Below are 17,430 nucleotides of genomic sequence, written 5' to 3' on the forward strand. Positions count from 1 at the left end.
ATTTTTTTTGCTGGTAACGTAACTGACTACAGTTAGTTTTTTGTAATCAGACTACATGTAATTAGTTACATGGGGGGCTGATCAAAATGTTTAATATTTGAATGCTCTTTGGAACAGTCAGTGTTGTTCAACCGGGCCAGTGATGTTCAACCGTCATTCTTCTGCATGGAGGGGGCAATTCTTCGACCAGTTCTTAAAGTGGACATTTGGCGCCCTCCACAGGGTTCGAATGTGGGCTCTTGTGTCTCAAGCATCACGTGAATGTGTGACAGCACAGAGTAGTGAGAGCACGCAGTACTAGAAACTGGAGGCAACGTTGGTTGAGTATCCCTCAGTTGCACTTTCAGACATTGGAATTACAGCAGCAGTACCTTTTCTTAATAGAGGGACAACCAACCATGGCGGGACTTGAATAAAGACGCGAGCCGAGCGATATTCGCCCAAACACTTTCCGCATTTCTATTTCATACTCAAGTCGCTCCTCTTTTGCCCAATGCATCGGTGCTCTGTGGAGAAAGGACAGTGTTGAAACACTTTACTGGACTCAGTGAGAAGAAGAGAAGAGAAAGCCAAGTAATTTTAAAGCAGAATGGCGGACCGTGATACGTTACCCCTTCCTTTGGAGGTGCGAACCAGACTTGCAGAGCTGGAACTGGAGTTATCAGAGGGTAATACATATTTAATATCACCAGGTTATAGTTATGTTTAGCAGAATTTGCCGAGTAACTGACATTCATTCCTGCTGATAAAAGGGAAAGCGGTGTGGGAATTAATGGAAGGAAATAGAGCATTCAATGAGCAGAGTGCTGCCGCAAATTCATGCGGAGCAATATCACGATTATTTGCTGGCTACATAATATCAGATTCGTTGTACTTTTGTATCACACCACAGAGTGCACTGTGTTCTAATCAGATGTCGCATATTAGAAATATAAACATTGTGACAAATCAAGAAGCCAATACAAAATTGATATCAGTGTCAAATGTATCAACTGATGGAATTTTTTTGATTGATTCAAGGAATTGTCGCGAACTAAATGATGAGGAATAGGCCTACATATTTTTCGGTGCTACAAAGTAGCCCACTTTTAATTCTATCAGTGTTGTCTAAACGTCACGTTTATCATGACATTTTCGAATTTCAAAGTGGCTTTTGAAGACAGAAAAACACATTGATTCTCATTATTTTGCTTGTCAAGTTGACCATGGACTCAACTATCCTACAGTCTATGGTCTTGCAATTTGACATGTTCTTTCAAATTTGTTAGAGGCCTAAATTGTAACGGACACTGAGTGTCGTTTCGGGTGCCGGAGCCGTTAGCAATGTTTTTCTAGTTTCTCATGGGGAGGCGTGAGCATTGAGCAAGTATCCTGTTTATTTGGAGAGCTCACCCAGCTAGCACATTTGGTTCCTTGAATGTTGTGGGAACGTATGTTTTTGGTTTCACATTGGTTGTGAAGACGAAGCTGTACGTTTCCTGATTGGTAACACGGAACGGGTTTTAAACGATTCAGAGAACAGAGGTGAACATTTCGCATGTTTTGTGAACATACATTTTTAGGTTGCAGGGAGGTTCTGAGAACGTTTTACTTTGGTTTCCTGAACGTTTTCCTGTGAGGTTTTATTAACTCTGAGAACTGAAATGATAGATTATTTGAAGGTATTTTTTAATAACATTCTGAGAACCTTCTTTAAATGTTGTGAAAGTGTTATGAAAACTTTAAATAAACACCTAAGAACGAAATGTAAAGGTTCATTAAAGATTTTTGAATAACTTCCTAAAACATTCACAGAATGACTTAATAACACTGCTATCTTATTTTGGGTTAAAAAAAAGAACTCCAAGCACAGATACAGAAGGACACATTAAATGAATTTGCTTAGGCATTAATCATGCAAACTGTTTATTTGATTTATTGTGACATTGCATCAGTGAGATTCGAACCCATGATCTGATTTTCTCTATAGACGGGTTAGCTGACAACTTCACGGAAAAACAATGCTTGTGATTCAATGGGGTAGAAGTCTGTTGTGATTCTGTGTGGCCAGATAGCTAGCAACAATGTCAAGAAACTGTCACGTGGGAAGTTGTAGGTGGCTTGTTTCAGCTAGTTTTATCTTGTTCTTGATACCATGTCTTGTATTGAGTTGTTTTGATTGATGTCACATATATGCTAATATAACCACAATTCGCTAGCTAGCTAACCAACAACAGTAACAATATATTTGAGACAATTGCTCATTGGGAAAATGAATTTGTTTTTAATAAACATTGGAGATTAAATATAGTTTATATATGTTGTCAAGAATCTAAGCCAACCCCATCTGTTTTTCCCATAGTTGTGCATGCGTAGGTTTTGTTGCTAAACAACCAACCTGTCTATCCCTGGAATTGGTCCACTGCTCCACCAGGATGGAGCTAGCGTGCCATGTTTTTTTTTTTACACATAGAAAGCTGTTCATTTTTTGTCTATTCAAACAGACCCCATTTCAAAGGAAACAAACACTCATTAAGATCAGGTGTGGCCAACACACCTGAACACAAGATAAGATTGTTTTGTTGATGCTGAGAACAGAATGTAAATGTTTAAAAAATATATTCTTAGAACACTTTCTGAACGCTACTAAAGTTTTCTTGATTTTTATTGAAAGTTTTCTTAATGTTCTGAGAATGGAATTTAAAGCTAACTGATGTCAATGTGTAGAATAAATATTTCAGAACATTACCAATAATATTGCCAAGAACTAAGAGAACCATAAATTCTCTGAACGTTCTGAGAACATCGCTTGAGTCACACAATTTTTTAGAATATTCACAGAATTTACAAAAAATATTAAATTAAATATACACAATCGGAACTTGTATGGAAGTACTGAAATTCACACAGAATAACGTTGTTTCTTAATGTACTTGGAAGTATACTGAACAAAAATATAAATGCAGCATGTAAAGTGTTTATCCCATGTTTCATGAGCTGAAATAAGAGATCCCATAAATGTTCCATATGCACAAAAAAAGCTTATGCACAAATTTGTTTACATCCCTATTGGTGAGCATTTCTCCTTTGCCAAGATAATCCATCCACTTGACAGGTGCGGCATATCAAGAAGATGATTAAACAGCATGATCATTACACATGTGCACAATAAAAGCCAACTCTATAATGTGCAGTTTTGTCACATAACAGAATGCCTCTGAAGTTTTGAGGGAGCTTGCAGTACCTAGTCAGTTATATGCGTTCAACTGAAATGTGTCTTCTCATTTAACACAACCCCTCTGAATCAGAGAGGTGTGGTTCCTTAAATCAACATCCATGTCTTCGGAGCCCGGGGAACAGTGGGTTTAACCGCCTTGCTCAGGGGCAGAACGGCAGATTTTTACCTTGTCAGCTTGGGGAGTCGATCCAGCAACCTTGTGGCGCCTGGCCCAACACTCTAACCACTAGGCTACCTGCCACTGATTGCAGGAATGTCCACCAGAGGTGCTGCCAGAGAATTTAATGTTCAATTCTCTACCATAACCCGCCTCCATCGTCGTTTTAGAGAATTTGGCAGTACGTCCAACCGGTCTCACAACCGCAGATCATGTAACCATGCCAGCCCAGGACCTACACATCTGGCTTCTTCACCTGCGGGATTGTCTGAGACCAATCACTCGGACAGATGATGAATATTTCTGTCTGTAATAAAGCCCTTTTGTGGGGAAAAAATAATTTGGATGGGCCTGACTCCCAAGTGGTTGGGCCTATGCCCACCCATGGCTGCGCCACTACCAAGTCAATTGGGGTGGCAGGGTAGCCTAGTGGTTAGAGAGTTGGACTAGTAACCGAAAGGTTGCAAGTTCAAATCCCTGAGGTGGCAAGTTCAAATCCCTGAGCTAACAAGGTACAAATCTGTCGTTCTGCCCCTGAACAGGCAGTTAACCCACTGTTCCTAGGCCGTCATTGAAAATAAGAATTTGTTCTTAACTGACCTGCGTAGTTAAATAAAGGTAAAAAATAGAAATCCATAGATTAAGGCATAATTAATTGAAGTTTTTGTTCAGTATATTTGAGGACATTACCAATGTCAAACCGGTTGGAGAACTTTCCTAGCACATTAACACAATTTAAATTAAATGTAATGTTTGGGAAACATTCTGTTTTAAAGTAATGAAATACCAAGAATATAAAGCTTTTTTTAAGTTCTGAAATGTGCTCAGAATTTTCAAAAGCCAAGCAACTATCCTGCACCATTCCCAGAACATTGTGGGAAGGTTGTATGCAAAATAACCATAGGACGACCACGTTCTCACCAAGCTCTAAGAAACGTATGGTTCTCAGAACATGATGTGCTAGCTGGGCAGCCAGAAATTTGAACACTGAAACTGAACAGTCTTTTCTGTTCTCTGTTGCAGTTGGCGGGTGTAGACAGCATCAGCATCTTACCAATGCAATCATTCGAAAATAAATACATAGAAAATGTTCCATAACAATATCAAAGAAATGCAAAGGCTAAATGCAGAGTTATTTGAGTTTGAATAAGGGCATGTTGATAATGCTCTCTTTTAAAAAAAATCTCCATTGCTTGGTCTATTCAAATATTATCTTGTTTAACTAGGCCTAATTGAGTCTATAGCTGTGAGGACAACCCTGTGGGAAGAGAAGGGAATCTAACAGACAACCAGTAACTTTGGATAGGTAGTCTATGTTACCAATATAAGTTGAAGTTCATTTCGTCATGCTGTAATTAGTGGAATAATTCTAATGATTACAGGGTAAACTCACTCCCTCCCGATTCATGTGTTTTAGAAACCAGGAATCTACTTGGTTATGAGAGTTATCCAGCATCAAATGTAAACGCCTTCTACATAAATAAGTTGGGTGCTCTGCATTATTTATAAGCTTTATTAGACAGATGCATAGTTATTCACCTCCTCTCACATTTTGAGCTATATTTACAGATCAGCCTCTTTTGACTGGGATTCCTGAGAGCAAATGCCTTGTTCTTGGTAGCTAGTGATAGTGCAGCTCAACTCCCATTTCAGCTTGTATTAATTTGGGCTTTATGGATCAAGCATCTCCAAGTAAGACTGCTGATTTTTGGATCAGTTTTACCTTTTGGATTACAATGAATAAAAAGCCTACATGGACAGAGAGGGGGGGGGGAACTGATCCTACATCAGCACTCCTATTCTGAGATGCTTGATATGGCCCATGGTTGGGGTTCTAGGTGGTCTGCAAAACATGGTTACTGTGTCATTGACTCATTGCAGAAGTGCTATGTGAGCTGATGGTATTCACACGCTCTCTTTAGGCTCGCACACATCGCACTGAATGTGGATGTAGCGTTCGTCTGCCGATCGTTCAGCGCGCTGTTTTAGGAACCACTATAGACGTCGGACTGCTGACATTTTTAATGCGATTCTACATGTGAAGTCGGTGCGCACTCGGTTTGCAAATTATGTTCAGTGGTGCTAAGTACTCTCGGCAAGCAAAAGCTATTGGTGTGTCTGAGCCCTTAGTGTATGCTCAGTTTAAAGACAGCGACATCGCAGAGTGTTGAAGAAGCTGCTCCTGGTTTCATTATTCCTAAATGAGCCATTCCACACATGGAGTAGCTTCCCAAATGTCACCCTATTACCTATTGGTCCGAATTAGTGCTCTAAATGGGGGAATAGTGTGGCATTAAGAACGCTACCATGGAGTCGTATGGGAAATCTGATCCTGGTCAAAACAGGTACATACACGACCTGCCATGGTGCGAGTCTTCCTGCTGTAAGCCAAGGAGATTTGTGATGTTTTTTATGTGGATAGAGTATTAACGGAGGTCAGTCAGCATGGCATGGGCACAACATGTCAGCAGGTGTCCGGACTGACGTAATCTGATTGTCAGGTGAATGGTAACGTCAAACCAGTCCAGCAGCTGTCCACTTATTGCACCTTGGCTTATTTTAGCCAGGGGTTTAATTCTCTGGATGCATTCCCTATATAGTGCACTACTTTTGACCAGGGTGCTGTTCAAAAAGTAGTGTGCTATGAAGGGAATAGGGTGCCATTTGGGAAGTAGGTTCTGACTGTCAGACAACTGATTTACAAGCTAAGCGCTTATACTGTTTTATAGTTTTACTGAGGCTGTAGTCTGTAGGGATTAGAGGTCGTTCGATTAGGATTTTTCAACACCGATACCGATTATTGGAGGACCAAAAAAAGCCGATACCGATTAATCGGCCGATTAATTAATTAATTAATTAATTAATTAATTAATTTGTAATAATGACAATTACAACAATACTGAATGAACACTTATTTTAACTTAATATAATACATCAATAAAAATCTATTTAGCCTCAAATAAATAATGAAACATTTTCAATTTAGTTTAAATAATGCAAAAACAAAGTGTTGGAGAAGAAAGTAAAAGTGCAATATGTGCCATGTAAAAAAGCTAACGTTTAAGTTCCTTGCTCAGAACATGAGAACATATGAAAGCTGGTGGTTCCTTTTAACATGAGACTTCAATATTCCAAGGTAATAGGTTTTAGGTTGTAGTTAATATAGTATTTATAGGACTATTTCTCTCTATACCATTTGTATTTCATATACCCATTCAAAATGCACTCAATTATTTTTAGAAATGTATTTTTTGTTTTACTTTTTACCCCTTTTTCTCCCCCATTTGGTAGTTAGTCTTGTCCCATAGCTGCAACTCCCCTACGGACTCAGGAGAGGCAACAGTCGAGAGCTATGCGTTCTCCGAAACACGATCCTGCCAAGTCTCACTGCTTCTTGACACACTGCTCGCTTAACCCGTAAGCCAGCCGCACCAATATATTGGAGGAAACGCCGTACAACTGGCGACACGTGTTGGCTTATGCATGCGCCCGGCCCGCCACAAGGAGTCGTTAGAGCGCGATGGGACAAGGACTTTCCGGCTGGCCAAACCCTCCCCTAACCCGGATGACGCTGGGCCAATTGTGTGCCAGACGGCTGCGACACAGCCTGGGATCAAACCCGGGTCTGTAGTGACGCACTTCTAACACTGCGATACAGTGCCTTAGACCGCTGCGCCACTCAGGAGGCCTAAATCTTTTGTCTTGCCCATTCACCCTCTAAAATGGCACACATACGCAATCTTTGTCTCAAGGCTTAAAAATCCTTCTTTAACCGGACTCCTCCCCTTAATCTATACTGATTTTTTAAACAAGTGGCATCAATAAGGGATCATAGCTTTCACCTGGATTCACCTGGTCAGTCTGTCATGGAAAGAGCAGGTGTTAATGGTTTGTATACTCCGTGTATGGTTGGTTAATTACTTGTCCAATGTCTGAAGGAATCTGATATGTTTGGTCAGCACTTGACACATGCACTCGTTTTATTTAATAAATCACTGAACTCTTATCACTTATTGCCCAATAGTGTCATGGCCTCCGATGGACCATTCAGTATTGTTATGTGGTGTCCACTCCTGCACACTTTCTATTTTATTTATTCATTCCTGTTCTCACACCAGTACTGTATTGACAAAGCTATGGCATAACAGTTGAACTGTCAATAGACTCAATTGCTTTTATCTACTTGGTTAACCTCACTCGCTGGTTCCACCAAATGGAAGTTGTTCAACTCCCGAGCCTAACACATACAGAAATGTGATACGTCATAGTGGAGACAGCGCTGTTAAATTTCCCTGAATAGCCAGTTCTTCATAAGGGATGAGATGTAGAGATAATTTTGCCCGCCTTTAGAGTTTCATACACCAACCTCTCCTTGGTCACATCTGGGTCTGATCTGTTGCCCGTTTCTGTGAGACCTCAGACGTTTGTTGTTTTAAAGCCGTACAGCTCAAGGAATCCTCTCCCTAAATAAAGTATTTTCCTCACTGTACTAGCTAGCTACTGGTAATTACAGCTCGGTCTGCTCTGTTTTGAAGCTATAGACCTACAGTTGAAATATGAAATAAAGTGCCTTCAGAAAGTATTCACACCCCTTGACTTTTTCAGTATTTGTTGTTACAGCCTGAATTGAGAAATGTGTTAAATGGAGATTTTGTCACTGATCTACACACAATACACAATACCCCATAATGTCAAAGTGGAATTATTATATATATATATATTTTAAACAAATTAATAAAAAATGAAAGCTGACATTTGACTGAAGTTTTCAACATATTTAAGGCAAGCTTAACAAACTTCAAGAGTAAAAATGTGCTTAACAAGTCAGTTGCGTTGTATGGACTACACTCTGTGTGCATTAATGGTGTTTAACATGATTTCTTTAATGACTCCCATCTCTCTACTCACACAATTACAGTGCATTCGGAAAGTATTCAGACTCCTTGACTTTTTGTTGTTGTTACTTAACAGCCTTATTCTAAAATTGATTCAATTGTTTTTTCCCCCTCAATCTACACACACACACACACACACAAAATGACAAAGCACCTTTGGCAGCGATTACAGCCTCGAGTCTTCTTGGGTATGACGCTACAAGCTTAGCACACCTGTATTTGCGGAGTTTCTCCCATTCTTCTCTACAGATCCTCAAGCTCAGGTTGGATGGGGAGCATCCTCACAAGAGATGTTTGATCGGGTTAAAGTCCGGGCTCTGGCTGGACCACTCAAAGACATTCGGACTTGTCCCAAAGCCACTCCTGCGTTGTCTTGGCTGTGTGATTAGGGTCGTTGTCCTGTTGGAAGGTGAACATTCATCAAGTCTGAGGTCCTGAGCACTCTGGAGCAGATTTTCATCAAGGATCTCTCTGTAGTTTGCTGCGTTCATCTTTCCCTTGATCCTGACTAGTCTCCCAGTCCCTGCCTCTGAAAAATCCTGATTGTTCAGTTAGGCTGGGCAGCCAGCTCTAGGAAGAGTCTTGGTGGTTTCAAACTTCTTCCATTGAAGAATGATTGAGCTCACTGTGTTCTTGGAGCCCTTCAATCCAGTGTTCTTGGTACCCTTCCCCAGATCTGTTCCTCGACACAATCCTGTTTCGGAGCTCTATGGACAATTCGTTCGACCTCATGACTTGGTTATTGCTCTAACATGACCTTATATAGACAGGTGTAGGCCTTTCCAAATCATGTCCAATCAATCTAATTTACCACAGGTGGACTCCAAGTTGAAGGACACCTCAAGGATGATAAATGGAAACAGGATGCACCCGAGCTCAATTTTGAGTGTCATAGCAAAGTGTCTGAATACTTATGTAATTAAGGTATTTCTGTTTTTTATTTGTGCAAACATTTCTAAACCTGCTTTTGCATGGTACTTTTGATGTATTGTGTGTAGATGAGGGGAACAAAAATAATTTAATCATTTTTAGAATAAGGCTGGAAAAAGGGAAGGGGTCTGGATACTTTTAGGGCTCCCGAGTGGCGCAGCGGTCTAAGGCACTGGATTACAGTGCAAGAGGCATCACTACAGTCCCTGGTTTGAATCCAGGCTGTATCACATCCAGCTGTAATTGGAAGTCCCATAGGGCAGCGCACAATTAGCCCACTGTCATCCGGGTTTGGCCGGTGTATGCCTTCATTGTAAATAAGAATTTGTTCTTAACTGACTTGCCTAGATAAATAAATATTAAATACAATTCAAAAAATAATTCACTGTATATGTAAGGTCCCTCATTCGAGCAGTGAATTTTAAACACAGATTCAACGACCAGAGAGGTTTTCCAATGCCTCGCAAAGGGCACCAATTGGTAGATGGGTAAAAAATAAAAAAAAGCAGACATAGACTATCCCTTTGAGCATGGTGAAGTTATTAATGACACTTTGGATGGTATATCAATACACCCAGTCACTACAAAGATACAGACGTCCTTCCTAACTCAGTTGACAGGGAGGAAGGAAACTGCTCAGGGATTTCACCATGAGGCCAATGGTAACTTTAAAACAGTTACACAGTTAAATGGCTATGATAGGAGAACTGAGAGTGGATACATTGTAGTTACTCCACAATACAACCCTAATTGACAGAGTGAAAAGAAGGAAGCCTGTACAGAATTAAAGTATTCCAAAACATGCATCCGGTTTGCAAAAAGGCACTAAAGTAAAACTGCAAAAAAAATGTCAAAAAAATTATATTTTGTACATGAATATGAAGTGTTGTCGTTGGGGCAAATCTTGTCATCGGCAAGGACTATGGAGTTTTTTAAGATCCAAAGAAAGGAATAGAGCTAAGCACAGACAAAGTTCTTGAGGAAAAACTGGTTCAGTCTGCTTTTCAATAGACACTGGGAGACGTCCACCTTTTCAGCAGGACAATAACCTCAAACGCAGACCAAATATACACTGCAATTGCTTACCAAGATGACGTTGACTGTTCCTGAGTGGACTAATTACAGTTTTGACTTAAATTGGCTTAAATCTATGGCGAGACTTAAATGCTGTCTAGCAATGATCAACAACCAAACTTGACAGAGCATGAAGAATTTTAAAAAACAATAATGGGCAGATATTGTACAATCCCAGGGTTACCTAGAAAGACTCACAGCTGTAATCGCTGCCAAACATGATTCTAACATGTATTGACTCGGGCTTGAATACTTATCTAATCAAAAAATATAAATGTTTGATTTTCCATTTTAATAAAAAATAAATCGTCCACTTTGACTTTCCAGAGTATTTTGTGTCGGTCGTTGACATCCATTTTAATCCCACTTTGTAACACAAGAAAATGTGGAAAAAGTCCAGAGGTGTGAATACTTTCTGAAGGCACTGTAGGCCTATTGTTTTATTCCAAATGGCACCCTATTCCCTGTATAGTGCACTACTTTCGACCGGGGCCCATAGGGTGCCATTTGGGACTCTTGGTCTGCACAGAGTAGGCACATATCATCCTATGTTTTATTCCTGGAATTGTTGGACTGAATACACATCAGCATTCTGTATGAAAGTCAGCCTGCCCTTGACTGGCTGTGTTTGTATGGAAGACATCACGACATGCAGCAGGCTACAATACTTTAGATATGTCTAATGCACTTTATTTGGAATGCATCAATTCAGAGAGAATTACCCTGCAGATCAATTTATACAGTAGCCAAGGAAAATAGAGAATATCTCATAGTCGTGGTTGTAAAGAACAGTGCTTTATTTTGTTCTGGATAAAATCTGACATTTCTCCTCTTTGTCTAAGTGAAGTGCATTTCTACTCTTCATTTTTAAAAGCAAGCAACTCACAATTCTATTTTATGAAAACACAATAATATTGTGGAGAGCGACGGTGGATAAAATGACCTTGATTTATTTTGGCAGTCTCCCTAGTGTGTCGTACAGCCTTGCTCTCACTCTGTTTGAATGTTTAATTCTATCCGTGGCATTTCACAGAATATGTCACAGTTGCGAGTCAAAGTGCCATAATGTGTGGGCCTGGTGCTGAGTTATGATGACACTCTGCCTTCTCTCTGGCAGTTTTCAGTTGGGATCAAAATCAGGTGCAGCCAAGACCTTTGGATTGAGATTATGGCAGGTTAGCTGCCCCTCCTTTAGAGACGTAATGATTTTAAAACATGCCAATAATGGCGTAAGTGCTCACTTCTCTATCGCGTTGCCCTAATGATAAGGACACACACCAGCATACCTGCGACGATCACAGTGAATGCTACTAGGCATGTCACGGATAGTCACTCATAGATACAAAGAGAAGGCATGTCAGTGTTCACCGTTTATCATAGAGAATGAGTTATGACAGGCTAGGGTCAAGGTCCACAGAAAAGGTCAATAGAAACCTTACGACATCATCACTCCCTTTCTAGTAGCCAACCTGTAGATGCCTGGCTATATTTGTTTTCATCGTCCTGATCTTTCAGTCTTGGCTTTCACTCTCTGTGTCCCAAATGGCACCCTATTTCCTTTTGTAGTGCACTACTTTCGACCAGGGATCATAGGGCTCTGATCAAAAGTAGTGCACGATATAAGGAATAGTGTGCCATTTGCGACTGTCTCTGATTCAGTCAGACCCCCCCCCATGTCCCTGCTTCTCTTGCTTTTGGAGTGGCAGTTGCCATAGCAATGGCTTTTTCCTCCTCCCTCCTTGGCTGTGGGTGACTCGTGGGGAAAGTTGAGAGTGATGATGGCACTGCCCCTCCTAGATGGCACAGAGGTTGTGTCATGTTGAGGACACTCCGGTGTCTTGTTGAGTTGATGCTTGCTTGTGAAAATGACATGCAATGCCAGGGTCTCGGAGACTGCGTTGCCTGAAAGTATTCTCTGGTCTTCTAGAGGCTTTAGTTATACATTCATGCCTCACCATTGAATGAACAGGATTTTCAGCAGTTCGGTTCAGTACAACCATAAACCATCAGAAGTGACATTCCCATTTGATTTTGAATTGTAACGTTTATTGATTCACAGTCATGGTTACATAATACATGAATTGTAACGTTTATTGATTCACAGTCATGGTTACATAATACATGAATTGTAACGTTTATTGATTCACAGTCATGGTTACATAATACATGAATTGTAACGTTTATTGATTCACAGTCATGGTTACATAATACATGAATTGTAACATTTATTGATTCACAGTTATGGTTACATAATACATGAATTGTAACGTTTATTGATTCACAGTCATGGTTACATAATACATGAATTGTAACGTTTATTGATTCACAGTCATGGTTACATAATACATGAATTGTAAGTCCGATCATATGGGGTAAGGACTTTCTCTCTTAGTCCCCTTCTTAGAGATGTTTCATAGCCAGTATTTAAGTCACAATTGATTCTGAAGACTTGTACGTCATTTAACTTCAGACATGGTACTGTTGGTAGGAGGGCTGGGCGGTATACTGTATTTTACTATACAGTGCCTTCAGAAATTACTCAGACCCCAACCACTATCACCACCACTTCCTCCTCCTGTATTAGAGCATGTCAACCCGTCTATGTCCAGAATGCTGTCAAAGCCAAACAAATGACTGTTGTTCACCATCTGACATTTCAGTGAGCCCTCAGATTTGTTGTTCTCTCCCCTGGCAGAGAGGGGAAATGAATATTTACACCATTGCCTCCAAAGACTGCCTTCAAGCATGTGAACAATGACAGCTGATGACAAGCATGTAGACTAGCTGGAATGTCTTTGTGTGGTGAAAATTCCTAAAAGGTCTATTACTGGTCTTCCCTACCTAGGAATTTGCATCGCTCCTTTCATGATACATGGACTCCGATACGATGCAGGAAGGGTACATTTTAGTTTGAAACGCTTCGATGTGATTTGGTTTGATTAGGGAAACTAATTGATATGATTCGATGTACTTTTTGTTTTGCATGAACACATCAATTTTCCATTTTAAATACATTAATATCTGCTTCTGTTGTGAGTATAGGACCTGGGCCTCTCTGAGCTGGGCCTCTCTGAGCTGGGCCTCTCTGAGCTGGATCTGTCTTAGATTACTCCTCTAAACTGAGTGGCCCTCTGTTAGGTGTGTGTGTGTGTGTGTGTGTGTAGGCACCTGAGCTGAGCCATAGGGCAGGCTGAGCCTTTACCACCCCAGTATCAGATTAGGGGTGGGGGCAATTTATGCTTTTCTTCCAACACGTTGTGCCAAACTCAAAAATCAAGAAAATGAACAAACATAGCATTACTTATTACGCCCAACTGAATAAAACAGGCCTGAGGCTGAGGCAAGCTTTGGGCTTTCCACTCACACAGAAAATTCACATTCAGCTCACAAAGTAAGCTGATCTAGAGTTTAAATGCAACAATGTTTAACACACAAGTTATTTTCATAGAGATACCTAACAGCAAGCGAGCTGCAATTAACACAGTTCCACTAACCAGATGATGATCATTGGGACACCTGCTGCAGCTGCTGCAAGCCTACAACCAACAAAAGCTAGCTAGCTAGACCATGGGAAAACTACTGCTCGCTATTACTCAGTGACCTTTTGGCCTTCGAAGGCAGACTTTTCCATACGTTTTTGTAAAGTCAAAATGTGATTGGTTGATTCCAAAGTCATTCCAAAATTCTGCCCTAATACAGTTGAATGTCAGATGCTTCTATCTAGTGTCTGATTTCTAGCTGGCTAGATTTATTTTCCCAAAGACACCAAAGAAAAATCCTGATTGGATCTTTTTTTCCGTTCAGTGTTAACCCTTTACAACAAAAACCTCAAGAGATGAAATAGAAGGCCCTCAAACACAACACTGGCTGACACACAATGTATGTACAAATACCCCTAGAAGAGGGATAGGCACCCGGGGGCTGCGGGGTTGTGTGCTTATGATATACGATAAGTATAAGAAATGTAACATGTATCAAAGTATATCCAGCTCAGAGCGCCAGGTTTGCATTTGGTTCGCTAAGTAGCTAGATGTCAAGATCAAGCTTCTTCTTAATTGTAGATGTTATTTCCAATAACCAATGAGCATTGCTGTAAATCCAGCTGCATATTGAACGTTGAGATTGCCAAAAGTCTTTTTGGCAATGACCTGGAGTGGCAAGGAGTGGAATGTTAATTAAAAAGACTGGAACCCAGACTGGGTCATCAAATTATAGCAGCCATCTACCTCACCAAGCAAAGTGAGAAGAATAAGAGCACCACATTGAAGCTGTCCAGCAACACCTGTTGGGGTGTTGTTGTCATCATGTTTGACAGTCTCCTGGAGGGGAAGGAGCCTCTCCAAGAAATGGCCATATCACAGTCTGCCGATATGGACAACCCCATCAAGAGGATCCTCCTGGGTAATGTATTTTGGGAGAGAGTGGTAAGCAGCCTGAAACTCCTGAAACCTATAACAGTGGCCATTGCACGGATTGAGGGAGACAATGCCATCCTGTCTGATGTTCAGACTCTGCTTGCAGATGTAAGAGAAAAATCCATACTGCCCTGCCCACTTCACTGTTGCTCCAAGCAGAGTAAACTCTGCAGTTCTGAAAATACATCAAAAAGTGTGAAGACTTCTGCCTGAAGCCCATACACGCCGCAGCGTACATGTTGGACCCCAAGTATGTTGGCAAGAGCATCCTGTCTGGTGCAGAGATCAACAAGGCCTATGGTGTCATCACAACCATGTCTCACCGCCTTGTCCTGGATGAGGGTAAGGTTCTTGGCAGTCTGGTGAAGTACACTTCCAAGCAAGGGCTTTGGGATGGAGTTGCAATGTGGCAGTTGGGCCAACATATCTCATCAGCCACCTGGTGGAAGGGACTTTGTGGATCTGAGGCTCATTCTCCTGTTGCCTCCATCATCCTCCAAATCCCACTAACATCAGCCACCTCAGAATGCAACTGGTCCTTGTTTGGGAACACACACCAAAGCATGTAACAGGGTGACCAATACAAGGGTTGAAAAATTGGTGGCCATCCGGGCAAATTTGAGGCTTTATGAACCTGACAACGAGCCATCCTCAACAAGGTTGGAAAGTGACAGTGAAGATGAGGCCTCAGAGTCTGATGTTCAAGAGGTGGACATTGAGGAGGTCCAGGGAGAAGACATGGAAGCCTGACAGGAAGACAACCAAAGCTTTAGTTTCTAGACTATCATGTTTAATGTATGTTGAAAACGTTTTTGGGAGATGCGATGGATCATTCAATATTCCCTTTCTTTTGTTGTTCGGTGAAATCATCCCATGTGAAAAGTCAACTTATTTAATTAAAGTTCAATTTGTAACTAAATCAAAAATAAAATTCTATAGAAGGGATTTAATCATTTGCAATTATGTCTACTTATGATGAGGTGAAAGGTTTATGTTTCTGTCTCCATATAATATGGTAAATATATCAAATGCAAACATCTACATTTTAAATGGTATTAATGTTCATTTGCATATTCCCGTTAATTCCCATGGAAAGTTTCCACCTCTGAATATTCCCCAAAATGTGCAACCCTATCTGACCGTCATACACAGTTACATGCATAATGTTAGATGGGCTACTGAACTGAAGGAGAGGACTCATCAATTCAGTCACAATGATATGAGGAAAAAAATGTGAGCTGGCTATTCATGGCTTTTGAATTTGTTTTCTGACCTCTGTATGATTCGTTTGGATCGGTTTGGGCTCCCTCGGCCTGATGCACTTGTATCTTAAACATTTGAACTGTGGACCGATGTGTATCGCTCAATCTTTACATCCCTACTACCTAGCTCTGTGGATATAGCTAGATGCTCTCTTTACCGGCCACTATACCAGTTTCCTTCCAAATTGCACCCTGTTCCCTACATAGCGTAATGCGGATCCTGATCAAAAGAAGTGCACTATATAGGAAATGGGGTCCCATTTTGGACATAATTTTTTAACATTTAGCAGATGCTCTTATGGTTAAGTGCCTTGCTCAAGGTTACATCAACATATTTTTGACCTAGTCGACTCAGGGATTCAAACCAGCAACCTTTTGGTTACTGGCCTGACACTCTTAACCGGTAGGCTACCTGCCACCCCTAACCACAGCCTGGGTATGCAGGTGTTTAAGTCTGTCCCATCTCCAAGTGAGCATTTCTAAATCCTATGATTTTCATTGGTCCAGACCGCTGTTTGGTAGTTTATACGACATGACGGTTCTGATGTAAATGGCTGGATACCCAGCTCAATGCAAAACTGGCTGAAACGATCAGGAACACGGAGCTATAAATATTGTATTCCTGACTCCTCAATTAATTGGCCAAATGTATGATTCTTCTATCTTTGTAATTGTGTGTCTGCTTTATGTTATATCACCTAGTCTATAAAGACGTTGGTTGTTGTTGGCAGGCATTTACACTATTTTGCTTTTCAGGCAAGTCTCATATTTAAATTCAGACATTTCTCATGCCACCCTGTTTGAGAAATAGACGCCTCACAAGTCCTCAACTGGCAGCTTCATTAAATAGTACCCGCAAAACACCAGTCTCAACGTCAACAGTGAGGAGACGATTCCGGGATGCTGGGCTTCTTCAGTTTCTTGGCAATTTCTCACATGGAATAGCCTTCATTTCTCAGAACAAGAATAGCCAGACTAGTTTCAGAAGAAAGTTATTTGTTTCTAGTCATTTGAGTCTGTAATTAAAACCACAAATGCTGATGCTCCAGATACTCCAATAGTCTAAAGAAGGCCAGTTTTATTACTTCTTTAATCAGAACAACAGTTTACAGCTGTGCTAAAATAATTGCAAAAGGGTTTTATAATGATCAATTAGCCTTTTAAAATGATAAACTTGGATTAGCTAACACAACATGCCATTGTAACACAGGAGTGATGGTGGCTGATAATGGGCCTCTGTATGCCTATGTAGATATTCCATAAAAAAAATCAGCCATTTCCAGATTCAATAGTCATTTACAACATTAACAATGTCTACACTGTATTTCTGATAAATTTGATGTTATTTTAATGGACCAAAAATGTGTTTTTATTTAAAAAACAAGGACATTTCTAAGTGACCCCAAACGTTTGAACGGTAGTGTATATAGTACCAGTTAAAAGTTATAACCAACTCATTCCGGGGTTTTGATTAATTTGT

The 17,430-nt window shown here is 40.6% G+C and overlaps 1 protein-coding gene across 18 annotated transcripts in view; it reads left to right on the forward strand.

Annotated features, from left to right (window-relative positions):
• Positions 1 to 345: 345 nt before the first annotated feature.
• The window catches only part of LOC139386606 (disco-interacting protein 2 homolog C-like), a 243,132-nt gene continuing 226,047 nt past the window's right edge, over positions 346 to 17,430 (forward strand). For 17 of the 18 annotated variants that reach the window (XR_011629081.1, XR_011629082.1, XM_071132302.1 and 14 more), the window contains exon 1: positions 356 to 668. Coding sequence is in view for 16 of the 18 variants with exons in the window: in XM_071132302.1 (XP_070988403.1) it covers positions 590 to 668 (79 nt within the window). In the remaining 2 variants the exon portion in view is untranslated. Of the gene's footprint in view, positions 669 to 17,430 lie in introns of all 18 variants that reach the window. The other variant, XM_071132301.1, reaches the window with a different exon arrangement.

This window comes from Oncorhynchus clarkii, chromosome 28 (genome assembly GCF_045791955.1).
Source record: "Oncorhynchus clarkii lewisi isolate Uvic-CL-2024 chromosome 28, UVic_Ocla_1.0, whole genome shotgun sequence".
Lineage (NCBI taxonomy): Eukaryota > Metazoa > Chordata > Actinopteri > Salmoniformes > Salmonidae > Oncorhynchus > Oncorhynchus clarkii.